This window comes from Clarias gariepinus, chromosome 10 (assembly GCF_024256425.1).
Source record: "Clarias gariepinus isolate MV-2021 ecotype Netherlands chromosome 10, CGAR_prim_01v2, whole genome shotgun sequence".
Classification (NCBI taxonomy): domain Eukaryota; kingdom Metazoa; phylum Chordata; class Actinopteri; order Siluriformes; family Clariidae; genus Clarias; species Clarias gariepinus.
Window position 1 is genome coordinate 32,057,865 of NC_071109.1, and position 24,390 is coordinate 32,082,254.

General features: G+C 40.9%; 1 protein-coding gene across 2 annotated transcripts in view; it reads left to right on the forward strand.

The window, feature by feature from the left end:
* tmtc3 (transmembrane O-mannosyltransferase targeting cadherins 3) overlaps positions 1-23,752 on the forward strand; it is a 44,387-nt gene extending 20,635 nt beyond the window's left edge. The window contains exons 7-15 of one of the 2 annotated variants that reach the window (XR_008361277.1): positions 991-1,243; positions 6,467-6,615; positions 9,660-9,780; positions 12,165-12,276; positions 13,043-13,146; positions 15,105-15,274; positions 17,038-17,264; positions 21,521-22,569; positions 22,708-23,752. Coding sequence is in view for 1 of the 2 variants with exons in the window: in XM_053506495.1 (XP_053362470.1) it covers positions 991-1,243; positions 6,467-6,615; positions 9,660-9,780; positions 12,165-12,276; positions 13,043-13,146; positions 15,105-15,274; positions 17,038-17,264; positions 21,521-22,335 (1,951 nt within the window). In the remaining variant the exon portion in view is untranslated. Of the gene's footprint in view, positions 1-990; positions 1,244-6,466; positions 6,616-9,659; positions 9,781-12,164; positions 12,277-13,042; positions 13,147-15,104; positions 15,275-17,037; positions 17,265-21,520 lie in introns of both variants that reach the window. The other variant, XM_053506495.1, reaches the window with a different exon arrangement.
* Positions 23,753-24,390: the final 638 nt, after the last annotated feature.

The window sequence follows — 24,390 nt, forward strand, 5'->3', positions numbered from 1 at the left end:
ACGATCACCAGGGGCCAGTCGATACCACATTAGCACAATACAGATGTGTGCAGATTCTGAACATGTTCCAAAGTTCGTACCCGCTCTTTTAATTGTACGTTTTCTTTTGTTTTAAAAAAGAGGAGGTTAAAATCAGCTTATCAGCTTTTGTCTTATCAGCTTTTTCCATTCAAGACTATTGTTTCCCCAGTCACTGCTGTACGATGTCTGAACATCAGTTTATTTCTAACGCCGTTATGAGCAACAGTGGTTTGGCATTTTTGTGGATGTACCCGGTGACACAACGACTCACAAAAGAGCATAAACAGAACTGTTTGGATATCTGCAAAATTATGACAGATACTCCAAGGAAGGTGATCATTTGAAGCGTGTTTCATTTAACCGGCGTGTTCGGAGGTTGCCAGAACATGCTTTTTATTAAGCGTCTACAAGTGACGGGTGAAAGAGATGCATTCCAGTGTGCCGTGCTTTCATTAACCTTGTTCTGGCTCCGGCCAGGTTTTATACTTTACATGCTGCATTAAACAAACAACAAATCTCTTGTTGATTTGTATACCCTTGCCTGCCGTTTCTGCGCCATCTCTCGTGCGGATTGCGTTATCCTGCAGTTTCTATACTCTCTCCTGTGGTTTGTGGAGTCTCTCTTGCGGGTTGCGCGGTCTCTTCTGCGGCTTCGCGCGTTCTTGTCATTTTCTATCCAACTCAACATGTCAAATATTTTCTTTTTTTTTTTTTTACTTTCTCTCATTGAAAGAACGCAGCAAAACCTTCCGCACTGCCAGTTTACAAACTTGCAGCAGGCGTTCAAAGGAATTTAGAAAGAATCAAATAAAAGAAAAAAATATTTTCCCCTAATAAAATGCTTTTTAATTGAAATCAAAGCCAGCTCCATCGAGATCGCTGCACTACAAGCACAACATCTCGCCGTTCCATGTTAGTTAGATGTGGTTATGCTGATCGAGAGCGTCTGATCAGACAAGTCTGTTGCAGGTTCGATAACCCGGCGGCCGTCAGCTCCACGCCAGCCCGGCAGCTCACCTTCAACTACCTGCTGCCCGTCAACGGCTGGCTCCTGCTTAACCCGTCCGAGCTGTGCTGCGACTGGACCATGGGCACCATTCCTCTGGTGGAATCTGTACTGGACCCACGCAATCTGGCAACCCTGGTCTTCTACGTGCTGCTGGGCCTCCTGACCTATCACAGCGTGCGACATGCACACAGCTCCGCCAAGACCGTCCTCATGGTAAGGCAGAATACAGAGTGTCACCACAACATGTGATGGTCACATGCACGCAATCACAATTCATGTTAAAGTGACCTGCTTGGATATAATGTTAGTGAACTATCCTTGTCTGTGTAAATCACTGTTGCTTCATACATAGGGTTTATAGGCTTTGCAGCTATAACAGCTTCAACTCCTCAGTGAAGGCTTTCCACAAGCTTTAGGAGACTGTTTATGGGAATTTCTGACCATTTTTCCAGGAGTGCATTTTTGAGGTCAGACACTGATATTGGACAAGAGGGCCTGTCTCTCAGTCTCCGCTCTAATTCATTTCAAAATTGTGGCCTGTGCACCATTGTACAAAACATGTTGGAACCGTATGTGTCCATACCCAAAATTAGTAAGCATGAAATTGTCCAAAATGTCTTGGTATGGGGAAACATTAAGAGTTCCTTTCACTAAAACCGAGGGGCCGAGCCCAACCCCTGACAAACAACTCCACACAAGTCCCAACATTACTGCGCACCAGTGCACAAAGCAACGTCCATAAAAACGCGGAAGAACTTGACTGTCCTGCACAGAGTCCTGACCTTAACCCGATAGAAGACCTTTGGGATGAATTAGAGCAGAGACTGCGGGCCAGGCGTCTTGTCCATCATCAGTGTCTGACCTCACAATTGTGCTTCAGGAAGAAGGGTCAGAAATTCCCATAAACATTATCCTAAAGCTTGTGGAAAGCCTTCAGAGGAGTTGAAGCTGTTATAGCTGCAGAGGGGGCGGGGCCAACAGAATTGGATGATACTTAAGTTCATATGCATGTGAAGGCAGGAGAGCGAATACTTTTGGCAAAAGGGGCGTTCACGTCAAAGTTGTGATGGAAGTTTTGGTGAAATGAAGGTGTGAAAGTCATCGACATTTATGAGACTCCTAGCCACAGGATATCAAGTGATCGGTACAAATGTTTTACCGAAGGCCTTATGCCCTCGATGAATCCATGAACCTCCATGACTGAAGGTTTAAACCAGTTTACAGACATCAAAATCGACAAGAGTACAGTATGTATTCGAGCCTTCAAATAATGAAGCAGAAGAGATCTGACGAGAACCGGAAGTCGAAAATGTGTCAACAGGAACAGTTCTCAGAACTGTTTAGAACCGCACAACTGGTTCTCTCCAACAGCCCCGATTCTAGAACTGTTCTCAAACGTTTTTGTTTGTGCATCAACCTCTTCCAATCAGACGTCAGGATTTTTGAGAAATTCATAGTTTAGTTCTCAAAACCTGCGTTTTTAACGTTCTTTGTGGAGGAAAGACACGCAACTGAAGGTGAAGGTAGTCATGCTACGATCGTTTTTCCTGTGCAGACCTCAAATTCCCTGACAAGCTGCAGAGAAAAATGCTGAGGATGCAGGGCCGGAGCAAAGCTTTTACAGTTTCCCTTTGGGATTAATAAAATACACTAAATCTAAAAAAAAAAAGTGTACACTTATGCAACTAGTTTTGTAAACAACTTTTTTTCCCTTTTCATTTATCCCCCTCTAAAACCTTTTACTTTTTTATACTGGGATTGAAATGGTTGCCAGACCACATCAAAGTTGGAAAACAATCCGGCCTGATTAACGCTGTATATTTAGCCATTTTTACCTGGGGTGTGTAAACTTTTTATATCTGCTGTACGTATTAAATATCGCCCGCGTTCTGGACAACACTGTGTGTGAACTTGAATCGAACTGTTTAGGTAAGTCCAGACAGGGTGGATTCACCAGTGCAAAGAAAAAACACACACACACACACACACACACACACACACACAAAAACAAAGGATTTATTTATGTAAGAGCCAATTTACGTAACATTCCAGCTGAGATCCATCTCCGTAGCTGCAGAGGACTCGTGTTACGCGCCGAGTTCCTCTCGCAAAGTATTAGGGTCAATAGAAATTGCGTTTGAGCGGAGCGATTTAGGAGAGGAAGCGGAAACTGCGGCGCTAAATCAAATCAGATCAAGGATTAGCCAAAGAAGTAGCGCTTTCAAGTGCAATAGGGCACGAACGGCCCGAGCGTCGTGCGGCGGCACAGCTAAATGCTCTCATTGTTCCTGCTCAGACAGGGCCGCGCCGCTCTCGATGCTAATCGCTCTTAAAAAAATAAATAAATAAAATAAAACTATTTGCACGGCTTTGTTTGGGCCATGAGAACAATTATAAGAGCGCTGCGATTAAAACCCTGAGTGATTAAGGTCGCGCGGATCCTTTCGCAGGTTTAAGCCTGCTCGTTTTGATTTATTTAAAAACAGGATTGATAAGTCAGGATAAAAGGTCTTTTTTTTTTTTTTTTTTTTAACACCTTGCGAGAATGATTTTTCCCTCACGATAGCGAGTTTTGTTAAAGCGCTCTGTTGCACAACCTTCCCTCATATTTTAGCCTTTAGCACGACTGGTGTGACTAAATTTATGTGTTTATTGAACTGCACGAGATATGATAATCGGGTCATTCATCCAAGCGGAGAACTTCTTTAAAGAGAATTGCTGTGGGACATGCTTGCCGGGCTACTTCAAACGAACAGCGTTGTCAGGACGGGGCGATTTAAGATGTGCGCAAAGCTGCCCGACTTTACAGTTACCCCATTGTAATTACCTTAACAGGGACTTAAACCCTAAACACTGCTCGCCGTTGAGATCAAAGCCCTCGGAGATCTCCCCGTACTGTGTGCCTCATGATGTTGCCACAGGGACATTCTGGAAGACCTAGTGTCCAGGGTGTCGCGAGGCCAGTCCAAACAGATCTTGTGCAACCTGTGGAAAGCGCATTAACAGTATGGACCGCGCTGAACTTTGGCACGCCGCCTGTTAACAATAGTTTGTAGTCTCGCTGTGTCAACGAATATCCAGCGGAGAAAGGAAGTTCACCGAAGACACCCGGGTGATGAATGTTATCACATTGTCAGAAAGTTGAACTTGTTGAGAGGAGAAGCAGCGACATTCCGAACTTGTGCAACCGCAGGAACCGTCAAGGGTCAAACACATGTAGCCGGCGCTGCAGGAAGATATAATCTTTTATGACAAAAGAAAAAAAGGGGAAACGAAGGGGGGAAAACAAACACACGGTCTATAAAGCTCTTCCTGGTATCAGGCGCTGAAAGAAATCATTACATTTGCGGAACATATAGAAACTGCATTTCCAGCCAAGCATGAAGCGTGTGATTCACTGAGCACAAAAAGCCCTCATGAGCTCCACAATACACCATGACCGCAGAGGGGTGCGCAAATTATTACCTCATCTTGAAAGTAAAGCACTTACTGCTTAGAATGAGAATCTGGTTCTCATCATGATTGCGACGTTGATGAAATGTCTTATCGCTATAAGTCTCTCTATTATAGCACAGTGGTTTGCTATAGTTCTGATAATCTATATTATTATTATAATAATTATGGCTGCGTTCACATTACCAGGCTGAAAATCAGATTTTTTTAAAATGGTCGTCTGAAGACGGCCCGGCACGAAGAATGTTAAAAACCGTCTGGAGAACTACGGAAAAACACTTTAGGTGCATAGTGATTGCGAACAATCCAAAACGGCAATAAAAAAAAAAACTAAAAAGAATAGGAACGAACGGAAAAGACGATCACGCACATCATGAGTGAAGTGTTTCTCGTTAATCGAACGAATGAATCGTTTAGAGAAAGTTTTCCCAACGTCTTGGTTTTCATCGTGGTCCATAAACAGCTTACGGGGCATGCACCGGATCTCGAGTTTCTTAATGGCGTACCTTAAACGGAGAAACATCATCAAGGCTTGTGTTATTAAGAGGAAGAAATAAATGTAGCTTGATGGTAAGTTTACCGAGAACAGGCACTGAAATAAAAAACGTTCTGGTATTAACTTCAAAGGCTGCACGGTTTGAGCTTCATCACAAAACACAAGGCCGTGTTTCTGAGTGGTTTGGTGTTGCTGGTTTGGAGCTGCAATAAACTTAGAACAGAGGCGCCAAAGTCTACAATGTAACCATCGTGTTTATGATGTGGTGGTACTGTAGACCGCTAACAAAAAATAATCAAATAAAATTTCTTTTTTCTTTAGTTGGTTACAAATATGGCTGCATTATTTAAAAAAAAAATCAAATAGTGCACATATTAAACGTGTTTTAAAATGCGATATTTAACTGTTAAATGTACCGTTTGGCATCCAAGCGTATTTATTCAGGCTAACACTAAATAAAAGGGATTTAAAGGGATTTAAAGGGATGGTTCTCAATATTTATCCCCTTAAATAATTATTTAAAACGAAATGTTTGTAAATTCCCAAATTTTTAGTACAATAATTTTTTTCCCCCACTTATTTATCCCCTACTTTCTAGAACAATAATGGAGATTTTAAAACTACAAAATATGGAATTGTGTAGTTAAGTTACGACAAAAACAGTGTTGTTTCTTTTCTTTCTTTTAAGACTTGAGGGTCAGCTGTTCTGGAATAGTTCTTGCAAGTACAGTATCGTGTCGAGTGCATTTGCAAAACCCATCAAGCTCCATGATAAAACTGTCTCTCATGAAGACCTTCCCAGGAAAGCAAGACCAAAACTGAGCTCTGCAGAGAAGTTAATTTAGAGTCACCAGCCTCAGAAATCACAAATTAACAAACAGCAGCCGTTATGAAGCTTTACAGAGCAGAAGTAGCAGATATACATCTCAATATCAACTGTTCAAAGGAGATTATTGTGTATTTTGGATAAACGCCTTCAGCATTGTTTTAAAGTGTAGAAAGAAATAAACATGAGGAGCAACCATGGAGTTAGAATAAGGGGGGCGTACTAATTTTTGATTGGTAAAGTTTTGCTCAAGGACCCTTTGATCAGTTAACCCAGAGCCTGACCTCACCAAGCGACCACCGCCCCAGTTATTTTTAATTTAATGAATACATTTATTAATTAAATTTTAAAGACCACAACTTTTGTCAAACTATATTTACCGTGTTTAATGGTATATTGTCGTGTGTATTTTATTTCAACTCATGAAAGAGTGAATTAGAGGAAATCGCAGCCCTGGGCATGGATGACTTGTTACAATGGGTTTAACAAGTTGTAACATTCCAGTGGTTTTAAATGTTTTTGGCTTTCCCCAAGAACTGGAGAAGTTCCTCCACTACATGTTTAAGCGTTTATGCCGTTTACACAAAGCTCTCCTTTTCAAGCTCCTGTTGATCCTGCGGTGAGTGATACTAACGCTAAGACCGTCATTTCTCTCCGTCAGGCCCTGTCTCTGATCGTTCTGCCGTTCATCCCAGCGTCCAATCTGTTCTTCCCCGTGGGCTTCGTGGTGGCCGAGCGTGTGCTCTACGTCCCCAGCATGGGCTTCTGCGTCCTGGTGGCTCACGGATTCAAGAGCTTGGCGTTACGAGGGTAAATCCGTCAACAGGTTTATTAGTTATAAGAATGAATGGCTTTTTAAAATATTTTGTCTGTGTTTTTTAAATGCAGTTTAAAAAAAAGATTCCCACAAGACTCACAGTGAAAAATAAATTGGTGGATACACTTTTAAATCCAACTTCATAAAATCCAAATTCAAAAAATGAATAAACAATAAAACCCACGGATGAAGAAATGTGATGAAATGCCGTACACAAACTGCTTCCAAAGCACAAAGGATCAACAATCTAGTCTGAAACGGAAATGTGTAACTTTCCCGAGCCCCGAATAAAAATAAATAAATAAATAAATAAATTAAACTCGGAATTCCTACTCAGAAACTTAGGACCTTTCGTCAACCCTGAGTTCAAGAAAGGAAATCTTCAGAAAATCCTTACAGCTTAAGCTCTGATTGTTACACAACAAAGATGGCTGTAATAAACATTTAAATATAATTTGACTCAACTATTACACTTTTTTTTGTAAGTACACTATATAAACACAGTTTCTGAACTAAAACTGAGTTTTTGCCCGACATTCGGGCTCCCCCATCTGAAACCCCGTCCATGTTCCAATGTTCCATCCTCTTTTGTACACAAAAGATATTTAGGTTATGTAAAATATGAGGGGTGTTCAAGTCAAACCAAGACTTTTGATTGCGCAGAATGACAGAACAACCCCCTTTATTTCTCTATATAATCCCCTGCTACACTAATGCACTTCTATGAGTTTCACTCGTGCTTGAACACCATCAAGGTAGAAAGTTCTCTCAGTACACCGGAGCCGTGATCAGACTGCCTGCTTCACGTCTGAAACGCCGCCCTCCGGGGAACTCAATTAATGGCCCAAACATGTGGAAATGGCTGGGAGCGAGGTCAGGACTGTACAGGGGGGTGTGGCAACTACTCACAGCTGAGTTGCTTTTTTAATGAAAGTTCCTGGGAGGCCAGCATCCCAGACATAACGTGACATGACATGAAGCAGGCAGTCTGATCGCGGCTCCAGCTTATATAGAAAAATAAAGGGAGTTGCTGTTATACTGCACAATAGAGACCTGGTTTGACTTGAACACGCCTTGTAATTTGTGAGCGCTAGAATTTCAAATGCGCATTTTTAAAAATATACAGTGCATCCGGAAAGTATTCACAGCGCATCACTTTTCCCACATTTTATGTCAGTTTTATTTTTAAATAAATTAAATTAATTTTTTCCTTAGAATTCTACACACAACACCCCATAATGACAACATGAAAAAAAGTTTACTTGAGTTTTGCAAATTTATTAAAAATAAAAAAATTGAGAAAGCACATGTGCATAATTATTCATTGTGTGCAAAATTGAGCTCTGGCGCATCCTGTTTCCCCTGATCATCCTGTTTCCCCTGATTATCCTTGAGATGTTTCTGCAGCTTAATTAGAGTCCACCTGTAATGAATTCAGTTAATTGGACATAATTTGGAAAGGCACACACCTGTCTATATAAGGTCCCACAGTCAACAGTTTATGTCAGAGCACAAACCAAGCATGAAGTCAAAGAAATTGTCTGTAGACCTCCGAGACAGGATTATCTCGAGGCACAAATCTGGGGAAGGTTACAGAAAAATTTCTGCTGCTTTGAAGGTCCCATTGAACACAGTGGCCTCCATCATCCGTAAGCGGAAGAAGTTCGAAACCACCAGGACTCTTCCTAGAGCTGGCCGGCCATCCAAACAGAGCGATCGGGGGAGAAGGGCCTTAGCCAGGGAGGTGACCAAGAACCCGATGGTCACTCTGTCAGAGCTCTTCTGTGGAGAGAGGAGAACTTCCAGAAGGACAACCATCTCTGCAGCAATCCACCAATCAGGCCTATATGGTACCTGATGGTACCACTCCTTAGTAAAAGGCACATGGCAGCCCGTCTGAGAAACAAAATTCTCAGGTCTCATGAGAGACTCTGGCCACTCTACCATATAGGCCTGATTGGTGGGTTTTGAATTCTTAAAGCCAATCCAAGGCCTAAGATGACTCTCATCCATATTGTGCGCACTGTGATTGGGTACCAACATTTAAAACCCCCAATTATGTCATTTACATCCGAAATACAATGTTCAGTGTCGTATTATGTGGAAAAAAGATCAGGTTGCAAATTCCACACATTTTTCTTAACCAATAGTTGAATATGTTATTAATTAATCATTCATTATTAAAGGTAAAAAAAAATGCTTTTTTTTTGTAGTGGCACAATTCCAACAAATTAGTCATGTGGGAAAGGAAAGAAGTTTGAATTGTTTAAGCAAACAAATAATAATTACCAAAAAAAAAAAAAAAAATTTCATATGGCGAGCGCATGATTGGCAGTCGTGTAAATCGTACATCAACATTATTTTGGGTTTTGTTACTGAGCAAAAAAAACTCATTTTCTGTATGTGTGAAATTCTTTTCGCCCGTCCACTCACAGGGTTCTCAGATCACACTGGTTAAAACTGCCAATGCTGAAAATCAGTCCTGAAGTCGTTTAGTAACTCGGCTATTTTATGCATCTACAATTCTGTCCCTTAAATTACCCTGAGATACATTTTCCAGTCAAAATATATATATATAAAAAAAAGTCAAGTTAATAGATATGAGAATTATTATGCCAAACAAACATCAGTTATTAAAAGTTGAATCGATTAAATTCCTCATGGCATTTAATAGATTAATGATTAAGCTACATTCTTGATGACAGTTTATAATTAACTAATGAATATCTCTAGAATCTATAAAAGAATGTGTTGAGAAATACACGTCGATCATTTAGACTGAAAAACTAGAATTTACAGTCAAACACCAGGATGTAGGATGATTAATCCGGTAATTAGTAGTGAACACGTAGGCCAATATTTTTGCATTTCTGTCCGCAGGTATATTTGGAGTGTGTTTGGCTCAAATTTTACACTCACAAAATTTTCACTCATAATTAAGTTAATTTCCCAAAGTGTGCGTTATTTGTATGGTTTTATAACACTGTTTAAAATATCTGACCCTGGCACGCGTAACTCATCAGCTTTCCTCCTCCAGGGCTCTGAAGAAAGTCTCCTGGCTGTTGATGGGTGTCCTCCTAACCACGCATGCCGTGAAGACGTTCTACAGGACGTGGGACTGGGAGTCGGAGTACACCCTGTTCACCTCTGCCTTAAAAGTATGACTCATCTTAAACATAAAAAAAAAATCTAAAGAAAGCAAAAACAAAACCTCCATATGTCCTCGTGGTATGTGAAAGATATTTGAGTTTTTTGGACTTGTATTACAAACACCCGTGTTGCATGAAAAATTTAGACTTTGCTTTTTCTCAAGGTCAAGTTGGTGTCTTGTTCGTTTTTTCCATTTCCACAAAGACGCCGGTTCTATCATGTAAATTTATAATCGACTGTAATCTGAGCTCGTCTTTTGATGCTTTCGTAAAGAATTTCAGAAATAATTTGCACTTTTTGATCTTATGTCTGAATATATTCTTGGCAGGAATACCAAGTTTACCTCAAATTCATTTTTCACTTTTTATCTAGCCACTTATCAGTATTTAGCCGCAGCAGCCCGTGACCAGGTTTTCCCAGGCACATGTTTATTATTTGAACTTTTATTACTCCACAGTATCACACAAGACCAAAAACCGCCACTGAGAACAATGTGGTCCTGGTTAGCTTCCATCTGAATACCCAGTGCATTCTGACTGTCGTAAAAAAAAACAAAAGATAAGATTGAGTCAACCCAGAAAAAGCGAAAGAAGTCAGGACTGAGTGGACAGAGGAGTGCTACTGAAATTATCCTTATTATGTCCTCATTACTACGACGGTCACACCTGCATTTTTCTTCTCCCCGTAACGACGACTGCTTACCCCTGTCCCTTTCTTCATATCTTGATATAATCAGGAGCATCTATTGTGTTATCAGGTCAAAGGTTAATTGTACTGATGAGAGTGTGCTGCCAACCTCTCAGCACCGCGTCTCCGGGTCGTCTGGCAGTGCATAGAGCGCGACACGCTAACGCCTGCAGCACAGTACAGGAGCAGGCATCAGGACTCACTGCATAAGAAATTGATTAACCCTCGTAAATGTCGCACAGACCGAGCATATGTTTATGACGTCATCATTGTTAGGAAATATGATGAGAACTTAACTAATTAATGCACATATTTCCTCCTAACTAACAGCAGAGGTTTAAGGACTTGCACTTTGTTCGAGATTAGATTGAATTCGATCTTCAGGATATTTTGAACAAAATTGAAATTTGTTGGGAATTATACCCCGAGTTACCTTCTGCCGCGGTTTCGTTTCATGTCATGAAAGACATGAATGCCACTACTCTTTCAGGGAAAAAGGGTTCTTTTACTTATGGAAAAATAGTGGCATCCTCAAGAAATAATGCAAATAATATTTATATATTATATATTTTTTATAGCGCATATATCTCCTATATAAAATAAGCAGTTTGCAGTATTTGCTAAAGATAATCCTGTTGTTCTTGCACTACTACCTGTAAGTGCACTTGCATACCTATGTAAAAAAAAAAAAAAAGAAAAAGAAAATTAGGGTTTTTTTTTTTATTTATACATCGCTTGCACTCAGAGTTTTGCTAGAGAATATCAGATTTCCCTGTATTTGGCTCCATCCATCTTCTTATCAACTCTGACCCTGCTGAAGAAAAGCATTCCCACAATACGATGCCGCCACCACCATGTTTCAGTGTTAGTTTTCCGCCACACATAGCGTTTTTAGCATTGTATAAATTAAATAATTGCACAAATAATCATGCGTAAAGGTTTTACTAATAAGTGTATATGTGTATATATAATAATATTAGATATAGTAAATGTAGTGCATTATAAAAAGTTGATTAAGTAATAGTGATTGATATGAGGCATCAGCCTGATAGATGCACAGTTATCCATATTTGTAGAGAAATATTTTTTCACAAACTTTTGATAATGTAATACTTGGACACGTGATTATTCGTGCAGTTATTTCATTTATAAGATGTATATAAATACGCAACCAAGTAAAGAGCTTCAGAAAATTCAGTAAAAAGGTGTCGACTTGGCTGATGGTAGCAGAACCCGATGTGGTCTTCACCTCCACGCCTTAGGGTTATGAGATGCTTTTCTGCTCAATCTTGATTGTACAAAGGGTTATGGGTGATAAGTTTTTTTTTTTTTTTTAAAGCATAAAAGGTTCTAAAAAACTTCAACCAGCCTATCCGGTACCTACAACCACGCCATGATCCAAGTTCCAGAGATCATTTTTAATTTCCGTTATCTGTTAATAAATCAAGAACCTTGTCTTTAATAACCGCTTCTGTTCTGTTGAACATTCTTGATCGGATCTAAAGGAGTTCTTTGCAAACAGCACGCACGAGCAACTAAACGAAAGTTTCCCCCCTAATGCCTTTGATTTGGTTAATGCTTCAACTGTTTCTGCATCAACGAGTCCCATATAAACATGTTCTTATACACGCCTACTTATAATAATGACATGTCCTCCGTATCCTAATGTAACCTTGAGGTGTAACCTAAAATTGCCTCCTACCAGGTGAACAAGAACAATGCCAAGCTGTGGAACAACGTCGGCCACGCTTTGGAGAACCAGAACGATTATGAGCGAGCGCTCAGATATTTCCTCCAGGCTACAAGAGTACAACCAGGTATGAGTCACAAGCGAGCGTTCACACACACACACACACACACATGCGCGCACACACACAAACACACGACACCTACAGCGCAGAGTAGTGTGGAAAGCTAAAAAGTAAAAAATCACCTGATGGTTTTATGGTCCAATCGAGTTTAGAAGAGTGGAAAGTCTGAAAGCCCTTAGGGAAATATTTGAGTCGTTTAGTTTATGGGAAATATTTAATTAAATGGAATTCGTCTCGGACTAAGTCAAGCACCTGAGATGTTGTTTTTTGGAAGCTGCTCCATAGTCAAGACTTTAATGACTAGAGCTGCAGGTCTTAGAAAAGCTCAACATAAAAAATTAAATGATGTTATAAAAGCAGACTCTGCCGTTCCTTGGGCAGATGTAGATATCTGAGAACATAGTTAAGTTTTACAGCATCTTCGCTGCCAGTATACACATAAACACACACACACCATGTCCATGTTGTTGTTTTTGGTTAGTGTTTCCTGAGCTGTCTATTCACCATTTTTTCCCCTATACTTATGAATCCACTTGCTTGTCATAACATTGAGGTTCTTCAGACGTGACGATAGTGTTATCAGTTTTACACCGAGCTGCAAAAACACATTTAAACACACACTCTTCTATAGTTCAAGTAACTTGCCGTATTTCGAGTTTATCCAGGTCTTACAGAAAAACTGATGGTGGTAGTTTCATGTAACGTGCACAAGATGTAGCGCTACGATGTCCGTTTTGCTCGAGCGTCTTTGATATTTCCGTCTTTTTCCTAGACGACATCGGCGCGCATATGAACGTCGGGAGGACGTACAAGAACCTCAATCGATCCAAGGAGGCCGAAGAGGCGTACATGGTGGCAAAATCTCTTATGCCACAGGTATGAGATGAGACCGTTTTTATTGGAGAACTGACTAATGTTAAAAATAAAAGACAAATGTATTGTTGAACACATTTTAAATAAAATAACAGCAAACAGGGTCTCTGGAGCAACGAGGATTTCTTATCAAGGTTAAAGGTTAGCACACACGCCCCCTTCTTACCCGGACACGCCCATGGCTCTGGAACAGACTCAGTCTGGATTCATCAGATGAGTCACATAACCATTTTCACATCGCTCCAAAGTCCAGTCCTTACGCTCTCTAGCAAAAATGAAGCCTTTTTTCGGATGAGTCTCACTAACGAGTGGTTTTCTTATTGATTATTATTATTTTTTTTTTTTGGCCTTATTTGGGAATTTTTGGCAGCATATATTAATACAACTTTAACAAATTATTATCTTTATCATCATCATTATTTGGCAGCATATACTAATACAATTAAAAATATATATTATTAATATTACTTAAAAATATATTATTTGGCCTTATTTGTGCATTTTTTTTACATGAAGGGTGTGTAAACTTTCGCACTCAGCGTTCTTCTTAAACGCATTCAGACGTCAGGTGTTCTGAGTCAAGTCCGTGCTTGTTCGCTGCTCGTTCAGAAAACTTGATGACAAGTTGGTAATCCTTCAGATAATCATCAGCGCTGCGAGAGCTCGGTTAAACGGAGTCGTAAAACCACATCTGAGCTTAATGACACGCCAAAGGGGTCCAACAGGAGGCCCGAAAAACGCCCCGTTTCTGACCGAATACTGTTGTGAAGTAAAGTCGCGAGTGATGAACAGGTTCTTGGCGCGCGAGCTAACGCACAAAATGTTGGCCAGGATAAATCACGCATTTACTCCCCATCGGTTGTGAAACGCGGCCTCGCATAAATTCAGCTGAAAGGCGTGGGAGACGGATTTAGACATTAAAACAACAGCGATTTGGCCGTGCTAATTGTGTAATTCTCACGACAGCAGTCATGCCTTTGTTCCAATCCTAATGTCATCGGCCTCTTGTTCTGCCATGGGGGGTAATATTTCTTTCTTTTTAAAAAAAATATTGCGTCTCTATAGAATCTTCATGGTGAACTTCGTGTCTGTTTAACCGTTTAGCTCTTCGGACTGTTTTTACGACTGCAGTTTATGATTTTGTAGGTTTTTTAGTTTTTTTTTTTTTTTTGGTTTCAAAATCTGGATTAATGATTAACAAGGAAGAAAAGACTTTAAAGATCCTGATTTGAAGCTGTATAACAAGCAACTTTTTTTCTCGGAATTATACGATCAACGAATTGGATCAAAGTGTAAAATAATCAGGAACTTTAAAACCCAGAAACATACAGTGCACCAAGGAGAAGGGCAAAAACATATGTCATGAAGTTTGGCATGATAGCTTGTTTATGGGTTACTCTATAAAGTTTTAAGTTAAGCCTTTGTCACATATACATTACACACAGTGGAATTCTTTTTTCACATATCCCAGCAAAGCCAGGTTCAGAGCGCGGGGTCAGCCATTATACAGCGCCCTGGAGCAGATAGGGTTAAGGGCCTCGCTCAAGGGCCCAACAGTGGCAACCTGGTGGAGCTTGGGCTCGAACCGCCGACCTTCTGATGAGTAACTCAAAGCCTTAACACGCTGAGCCGCAAACTGACCGTATAAATAATTCACAATTATACACGATAAAAAAAAATTAGTTTAAGTTTGTTTAAAAAATTTATTTTCTTTAAAGTTAACTAAAACTAACTTGTAGTAACTAAGTTAACTTGGTTAACTTTTTTAAACTCAAGCTAAGTATTCACCAATTCATCCATACAAATTATTCTGACATAAAGGTAATAAAAAACGCTTTTACTTTGCAACAGTAACTATGACTCCAGTTTATCACCCCCACCCTGTCACTGATTGTTTTTTCAGTGATTATTTTTCATTATTCGTCAGTTCAATGACTTAAAGCCATTTGTCTTCCGTCCAGGTCATTCCAGGGAAGAAGTACGCCACCCGTGTGGCCCCCAACCACCTGAATGTTTACATCAACCTGGCGAACCTGATCCGAGCCAACGACTCGCGGCTGGAGGAAGCGGACCAGCTGTACAGGCAGGCCATCAGCATGAGGCCCGACTTCAAACAAGCCTACATCAGCAGGTATAAACCACAGAGCCGTGATGTCAGCCTGGATTTTGTGAACTGCGTACTAAAGCTGCATTTACTCTCGTTCCGTGTGCTCTGTGGTGTCCGGGAAAGAGACATTTTTGGCGCCTTTACAAGACCAGTCACTGAAATTGAAAATGACTCCATTTAACAGAAATGGGATAATTGGAATTTGGAAATAAGCCAAGTAGATTCCATGTAAACCCGAAAGGAACTGATGGCTCATGGGCCTGATTTATTATTACTCATGAAGCTCTGCTATTCATAAATCAATTTAATTTCACGTCAGTGCTATTTCTGATACAGGACTCTGGCAGGAAATTGTTGAGACGGTTCAGGCGCACCTGGACACTAATCAGCCTTAACGTTAAAACCACCCTTGTAATTTTTTGTGCTCCCAAAGCGGCGCTCATGCACGGACTCCACAAGTCCCCTGAAGGTGTATGGTGGTCCCTGGCACCAAGATGATAGGAGCAGATCCTCCATGGTGGGCCTACATGGTTTGGATTGAATTTGAATGTCCAGACCATCCCACTGACTCTTGATGGGATTCTGTCCAGATCTGGAGAATTCTGAGACCAGATCAAGACCTCTTATCATGTTCCTCACACGGTTCCCGAACAGTGTGTGAATTTTCCTCCTAAAAAACGTCCACTGCCGTTATGGGACATTGTTTCCAAGGAGAAGTTTTGACTATGTGAGGTAGGTAGTGATTCATCAGACCAGGCCACCTTCTTTAATTGCTCTATAGTCCAGTTCTGACACGCTGCTTGTGAGGGTGACTCCCTCCAGAAGATGCAGCCTTCTCACTGAAGTGGGTAGCTCTTCTGTACGGTCAGACCAGGCAGCTTAGCCTTCGCTCCTCAGTGGACCTGTTGCACCTATGTCCTTGTTGCCGGATCATTGGTTGTCCTTCCTTAAGGCACTTTTGGTAGGTTCTAACCAGTGCATACCAGGAACACACCACAAGACTTGTAGTTTTGAAGTTGCTCTGACCGAGTCGTCGCAACATTACAATTTGGCTCTTTTTAAAGTTGCAGAGATTCTTACACTTTTATCTTTACTTCCTGACTGTTCACAGTGCTGAAAATAAATTCTGTAATCTGATTGGTCAGGCCGTGTTGGTCATTTTTGTTCCATAAAATTCGGCAATAAAATTCGTATTATCGTATGAAAAAAAATTGCCTCTGGATACGAGTACGTTCATGAATATTTCTTCTTCTTCTTAAAAAAATAAAATAATTCAGACCAATGTTTAGTTTTATTATATTATTCTTTTCTTATCAATTAAAATAATTCTATGACTGGCTCTCGCATTGATGTGGATTTTTTTTTTTTTAAACAAAAATTTTTTTGATCGTTTTATTATAAATTTTTGTTTTTTTCAAATGAAAGGCTCCAGTGTCGCCACTTTGTAACAGTCAGAGATTAAGCTGTAAATAAGTAGAAAACTATATAGCCTTCGATATTAAAAGTAACCATAAATTAATGTTTTTTTTTCTTAAATACATAAAATTGTTATTATAATGGCTGCAGTTGTATCAGTGTGAATGTTAGAGCCGTCGAAGGTAACTAATCAACTCCAGGGTTAATACAGACCATAATACCGAATGTGATTATATTATGCGATCGTATATCATGTTATATAAACATATACCGTATACAGTATTAAGATGCGCAGTACTGTTATTTTTTGATCTTTCGACGCTCAAATAAAGTTTCAGGATTGTATTTCTCCGTACTGTTGTTATGCGTAGAGGTGAGCTCCTGCTGAAGATGAACAAGCCCGGGGAGGCGAAGGACGCCTACCTGCGGGCGCTGGAGTTGGACCGCACCAACGCCGATCTGTGGTACAACCTCGCCATCGTGAACATCGAGATGAAGGATCCTTCAGAAGCCCTGAGGAACTTCAACCGCGCGCTGGATCTCAACCCACGTCACAAACTCGCCCTTTTCAACTCGGCGCTGCTCATGCAGGAATCTGGTGGGTGCGGCTTCTTGAGAAAAAAAATAAATGTTTGCACAAGCATTTAATCTCGATCGATGTGTACCTGAGCGAGTGTCGATGTGCGATATTCTAAAAATGTTAATCATGAGAAATGTTTTCGGGTTTCATGTTTCATTGTCGTGTACAGCGTCCTGAAGAGATTTTTATCAGCAGATGTTTTTAGTGGAGGATCTGAACAAATTATTATTGTTGCAGAATTATATTTTTAAATAACAGTGGTGTTGAGGGTTTAAGCTAGAATAAAATAAAATTTTTCGTGTCTGCTAGCTGCACAATTTTGTGACTTTGTAAGCATTTCGTTGTTGGTAAACAGCTAGCGATGAATTTCAGGTTATAGTTAATAAACAAGCTAGAGGGAAAAAATAGTATTAATATTTATCTATTAGTGATGCTTAATAGGTTGCACAAACCTGGTCCACCAGTTAATCACATGGAAATCTAAATCACGACCTGTTCGGTTTGTTGTTTAATAATGTTTAAGTAAACGGCTGCAATTTATTACAGTCAGGAATTTTTGTAGAATTGGTAATCAACTTAAGGATTTGTCTTTTTTGTTAAATTTATACTAAATTATTGCAAATATTGCAAAATAGTGGAAAACATCCTTTTAAAGCGACCATTTATTTTCTCGATAAATCTGATTTAATACAAAAAATAAATAAAATCACCATTACAGAAGGATCAAATTATAAATATAGATCAAGCAAAGAGAAGAACTAAGAAGATGTGAAACAACTGGAACTGGGTTTAACACTTTATCACAACCTGGAAGAACCTGCTAAACCGTCAACTTCATGGAAAAAATTATTGGGAAAAAAACGTAATCTTGAACGTTTATCAGTTAGAGTTTAGAGTTATGTTTAATAGTAAAAGTAAGAGCATCAACACAATGATCAGGACTAAACAGCTGTGTGTCTATAAGAAAACCACTTGTTGGTGAGTCTCATAAAAAAAAAGGCTTCAGTTTACTAGAGAGCATAAAGATCAGACTTTTGAGAGATGGAAAAACGTCATGTCATGATCAGACGAGTCCAGGTTGAGCCTGCTCCAGAGTGGTGGAGTGTCAGGGTAAGAAGGGAAGAGCATGAAGCGATGCACCCATCATACATAGTGTCGACTGTACACACCTCTCGAGACAGTGTTATAATCTGGGGTTGCTTCTAGTGATGAGTCGTCTCAGTATCATAGGATTGGTCCAGGAATTCATTAATCTGTTTCGAGTCTTCGGGTTTCTCCAAGTCGTTCGTTCATCACGTGACAGCCCCATAAGCTCGACAGATGAGCCGGATTTGTTCATATCTCGATCAGTAGACTAAAGACCCAGGGAAATTATGAATTCATCTTTTTCTTTTCTTTTAACATTATATTTTTGTCTCGTCTTGTTGTGTGATCCATGTTTGCGTAAGTAGTAGACGTTACTTCTTTAACATCGAACATTTTAATAACCATTTTGCTAAAATAAATTAAATGACTTGGAAAAAAAAGAATCATAAATTTTTTTTTTTTGCTGAAAGAGATTCAGAGATCCTAGTTGGTAAAATGGTTGGTAAAATCCTAACATTTAAACATTTTTTTAATTAATTAATTTAATCATTTATTTTGTTTTATCATATCATGAATTCCTCCTACATTTCATTGGCTCTGCATAAAGTTGAATCTAATCTAATGTCATCACCTGCAGTGATGCTTTTCTAACAGTTTGCACAACAGTACAAGTATCGCTTTGTGCAGATCAGTTTTAATCTTTTATACAAGAGTAACGATTGTTCGGCGCCGACGGTCCACCAGCGGGGCGGGTCACCGCATGCTCCGAAAACGCTCGACCTGCATGTTTAATCTCACGCTCTGGAATGCAGCCTGGAACACAAGCTGTCACCGCGTGAGATTTAGCTTCTCAATAGGTGAAAAGCAGGACAGGATTATTATGTTACAACAAACGCTTGGCTTTCATGAGTTTGTCACGCCGTGTGTTTACACACCCACCCTGGAGTAATGCCGCTTTTGTCTGGAGGTTTGTACACGAGGTGTACAAGAGCTGTTCCTCCTCTCATTCAGCTCCAAGTTGTGTGTATGGATTCGGGAGTGGCGTAGATAAACTCGTCAGACCGTCAGGGTGCAGACCTGTGTTCGTTCCTCGGGCAGGACGTAATAATAATAATAATAATGATAAAAGAGAAAAAACTATCAGCTGACCTTTTACAGAATTACTCATAGATTTTTTCACAGAGATGAAGTTTCATTTCTGTCGTGTTCTGACGTACAAAAACCAGAAGCTGGCAGATTCCAACAGTTCAATCAAACTCAATTTTTCTTTGCTGCCGTTTCTAATTCGGACTAATGAGCATTTTTTTAACACTTGAGCAGCGCTATAAATTTTGGCACAGTGTGTCCTGGTTCGTATCCCGCCTAAGGGAGCTTCTTTTACACCTTTAATTGCAGACGTCAGAATCAGACAGATATTAATTTATTTCCTACTCGGTTTGGCCGGGATTCATAATGAAAATAATGTACGACTGAAAGAACCATCTGTGTATTTGCGTGTTTTTAGCTCATTGGTCAGAAATTGAGCAGTGACCATAATTTCAAATAAATAAGGGTTTATTCTAGATGGTGGGTAATCCAGGGAATTTCTTCTTAACTCTTGCTTTTAAGCCTAGCGTGTTTCCTCCGAGCCACATGACGCACCGTTGGGGGCGACGTAACAAACTGGGAGGACGTCGCTGTCCGCTTCTACTGCTTGCATGAGCTCACAAACGCCCGTGATTGATGGGAGTGCGCTCGGCCAATCAGCTCTCTCCAGAGAGGCTGCAGCATCGCCTGGAAATCTAACTTGTGATCTCTGGATGATAGGGCGAGCACTTTACTACTGCAGGGGGCCACAAAAAAAAATAGATTTAAAAAAAAAATATATATATATATATATATTTTTTTTTTTTTGTATGTGGTGGTAAAATGTTGCAATTCGTCTATGATCCTACAGGTGGCGCACTCTACACTACGCACACATTGTCAGGCACCACAGCATCGCCAGGTGCAAATAATTTGTTTTACTTTATTTGTTTGTTTAGAATTGTAGACATCTAGAGTAGTTAAAAAAATAAAATATATAAAATCATGATTTTTATAGAACCACAATACATATTGAATCAGTACCGAGGTATCATGAGAATAATGTATCGTCTGCTCCCTTGTAATTCCCATATCTGATGTTTTTATAAGATAAATAAATAAAATTTCTGTAGATTTGATTTTCATTTCATATTTTCATTCTTCAAATTTTTATTCTTGTGTGTGTTTTTTTTTTTGTGTGTAGATTTTATCACCTTTTGGAAAATTTTGATTTTGAGTTTGATATGTTGTTCTCTAGGTGGGAGGGGCATACTGTGTCTGCCCTGTCAAACACAGTGATACTAGCCAATCACAGGCCTGCGTGAGCTCATGTATGTTTTTTGATCCCACCCCGAGTGTGTCATGCTGTTCCTTTCAGTATGAGCAGAAGCACTTGAAAAAGGACTTGTCCGGATTCACGTGAAGCATGTGTTAGCCTTCGCCCTCCCCAGTCGTTAGCCGTCGAGACGGGGCTGGTGGGCTGGAGGAAAAGAAGAAGGAAAAAAAAACTAGGTTGAACCAGAGCATGGATCGCAAGAAGTCGGCATAAAACAATGTGTAAATAATTCCGTGTTTGTTTTCCCCGTTTTGTCCATCAGTCAGCATGTGTGGAGCACGTGGAGTTCTTGCCGTTCTCAGGCTCTGTCCTCGTGGCTCAGTCTAGCGGCACGCACTTACAAAAAATAAATAAATAAAGATGTAGCGCCTCAAAACCTCCTGGAATTAATCAAAGCTGTCGGTCACAGTCATGGACTCACTCGAGAGAGGATGGAGGAACGGTGCGCTCAGGTCTCTCGCTTCAGTACCGCAGCTGAGAGTGATTACTGCTTCCTTCCACACTGAGGGGGAGAACACACCAGGGTTCCACTGAAACACATTCTGTTTGTGAGTGTGTGTGTGAGAGAGAGAGAGATCTTGTCTCTCAATATTTGCGGATGTTTTCCAGCTGCTATTTTGCCGTTCTTTAATGGTGGTATGTGGGTCAGATAATTGTGGTTAATACTGGCGAGTGCTCCGTTTTCTGGGCGGGGTTAAGGGTTGGACGACCTATCGGATGTTTTTTTTTGTTTTTTCTTAATAAAGTCATTAACTGAATGTTTTATTATTAATTTTTTTCGCCACAGGTGAGGTAAAGCTCCGCCCCGAAGCGAACCGCCGCTTCCTGAGCTACGTCCAGGAGGAACCCAACGACGCCAACGGCTACTTCAACCTGGGCATGCTGGCCATGGACGCCGAGGAAAACGAAGCGGCAGAACGCTGGATGCGCAAAGCCATCGCGCTGCAGCCTGGATTCCGCAGCGCCCTCTTCAACCTGGCACTCCTCCTGGCGCAGGGCAAGCGCGAGCGCGACGCGCTGTCCGTCCTGGACGAGCTCCTGCGCCACCACCCCGAGCACTCCAAGGGCCTCATATTAAAAGGCGACATTCTCATGAACCAGCTGAAGGACACGCAGGGCGCGCGGGAAGCCTTCGAGCGCATCCTGCGGTCCGACCCGGGGAACGTCCAGGCCAAGCACAACCTGTGCGTGGTGTACTTCGAGGAGCGGCAGCTGGCGCGAGCCGAGCAGTGTCTCCAGGAGACGCTGGCCATGGCGCCGCACGAGGAGTACATACAGCGCCACCTCTCTATCGTCCGAGCCAAGATGGCCGCCATGAGTGCCGCGGGGAAACCGCTGGCACCGGCAGAGGGCGCCGAGGCCTCTGTGAAGCAGCAGAAGAAGAGAGCGCAGAGGGAGGATGAAGAAGACGACGAGGACGAGTCCGGGGGAGAGAAGAATTTGTGGAAATCCTCCGACACCCGGGAGGCGAAGGTGGACGCCGGCCAAGCCGACAAGCGGACTAAGAGCAAATCCACGCAGGAGATTAAAGACATAGAAAAGAAAAGGGAGGCGGCGTTGAAGAGACTGGAGGAGATCGAGCGCATTTTAAGCAGCGATTAACCTTGTTTTTTTTTTTTTGTTTTTTTTTTAACTGCCTCCGGACTACTTTTATAGATCTGTCTGAAGCTGGAAAGGGATCTGTGAGGTTTCCAAAACAAGAGTTTGTTTGCGGACATGTGTGTATGTGTGTCTGTGTGTGTGTGTTTGGGATTGGCGTTCTGCTGTGAGGGAGTCATGTGACTTTTGAATTGAAATCAGGCGAGCAATCCTGACAAGTGAAAAGCACAAAATTCGGTACGTTTTTTTTTTTTTTAACGACTATAATGCCTAAGTGCTATCTACAGGTGTATATAAATATGTGTATTTTTTTAAATTGGGAAAGTATTTTATTGGGATGTTTTTTGTTTGTTTGTTTTTGAATCACTGGATCAGTTGGTAAGAAGCTTACAGTGGGTGACGGTGCGGTGTGGACCTTTCCGCAGCTAATTACGCGCGCTAATCGTGAAACGGCAGACAATTTAAGGAAGTGACGACGTGCACGCTCGCCGCCTGCTTCCTTTCCAGTGCCGCCCTTTTTCCTCCCCTGCGCCCCCGCTGTTCCTGTCCTCCGCTCCCCTCACGCTGTGATGTCCAGGCTTTATTCTCATCGCTCTGACCTCACCGTGTTTCGGGAGGGGTGTCGATGTCCTGGTTTAATCAGGGTCGCCTCCGACAACTCGAACTCGACCCACGTTTAGCTGCTTTTGTGTCGTGACCCGGATTTCATCTTTCTTTCCAGTTACTGTTTAACGTATTGATTTTTTTTTTTCTTATCATGTACTGTACTCTCTTGAGTCACACCTTGCACACACACACTCTCACACACACATTCACTCATTCATTCACACTACAGCAGCAGAGAGTGCGTTTGAAGCGACGGCTCTGCTATCTGACAGTCCGACATCAAAGCAGCGCCCCGCTCTGACGCTCATCATCCCTTCAGATTGTTTAGCTTGGATTTGGTTTCTAGCTTTGGGCAAATTGCTATGTGACTGCTGTAAAATGCACTTGAGAATGATTGATTTACCCACGAGCCACTAACACTTAATACTAATTATCTCCCTCCCTCTCTCTCTTTCTCTCTCTCGCTCGCTGCGTGCCTCTAAGTGCATTATGGGCCTGCGGTTTTATACATACATAAGCTGCTTATAAACACTACAGATAATAAAGCCACTTGAAGCAGATGACCTTTCATCCCTCGCCTTTGTTGTGTGTATATCAATTAGACATCACTGCTAAAAGAATTTGTTTTTGTTTTTTTTTGGGGGGGGGGCTCTGTCCATAATCATTGCTACTGTGCGATGTTAATATACAGTATATTAATATATGTATTATATAAAATGCTTTTAAGAACCACAGCCTGTATTATTTATGAGCATTGCCCACTTTAATGGACACACAGTATAACCCAGTAATGTGATTAAACTAGAGGTGTTGGTGTTACAGACTCTTCCTTGCAACCTCTCTCTCTCTCTCTCTCAAACCACTATTCAGACTGGATTAATTTCCATTCTCTGTAATGGATTAGTTACAGTATTGTGCACAAGTCTTGAGCTTCTAAATTTTTTCATGTTAAATGACATCAATAAAATTGCGAAACTTGGAATAAATGTTTTACTGCGACAATCTGCATAAAGATAAAACTTAAAAGTTTTTGCATACTAATCTCAGCCGCGACCTCGTTTCCCCTCTTGTCCGTTTCAACCGCCCTGCATTCAGTATTTAGCTTTGGTATCAAGTAGTACAGTGGAACCTTGGATTACGAGCATAATTCATTTTGGATGTGGGCTTGTATTCCAAAACTCATAAATCAAAGCAAATTTTCCCATAAGAAATAATAGTAACTCAAACTATTTGTTCCACAGCCCCCAAAATAAATACATAAAATAATTAATACAAAATGTAAAGTAAAAATCAAACAAATTAACTGCACTTAAAAAAATTAAATAAAAAATCTCAACAGATAAGTGTTTCCGTTTATGCGCAGGCATTGTGAGTGTGTGTGAAGTTAAAGTAAGAGGAGGCTCTTACTTTCAGCCTCTCAGTCTTCCATGTCTGCACGTTGTGTGCGCGCGT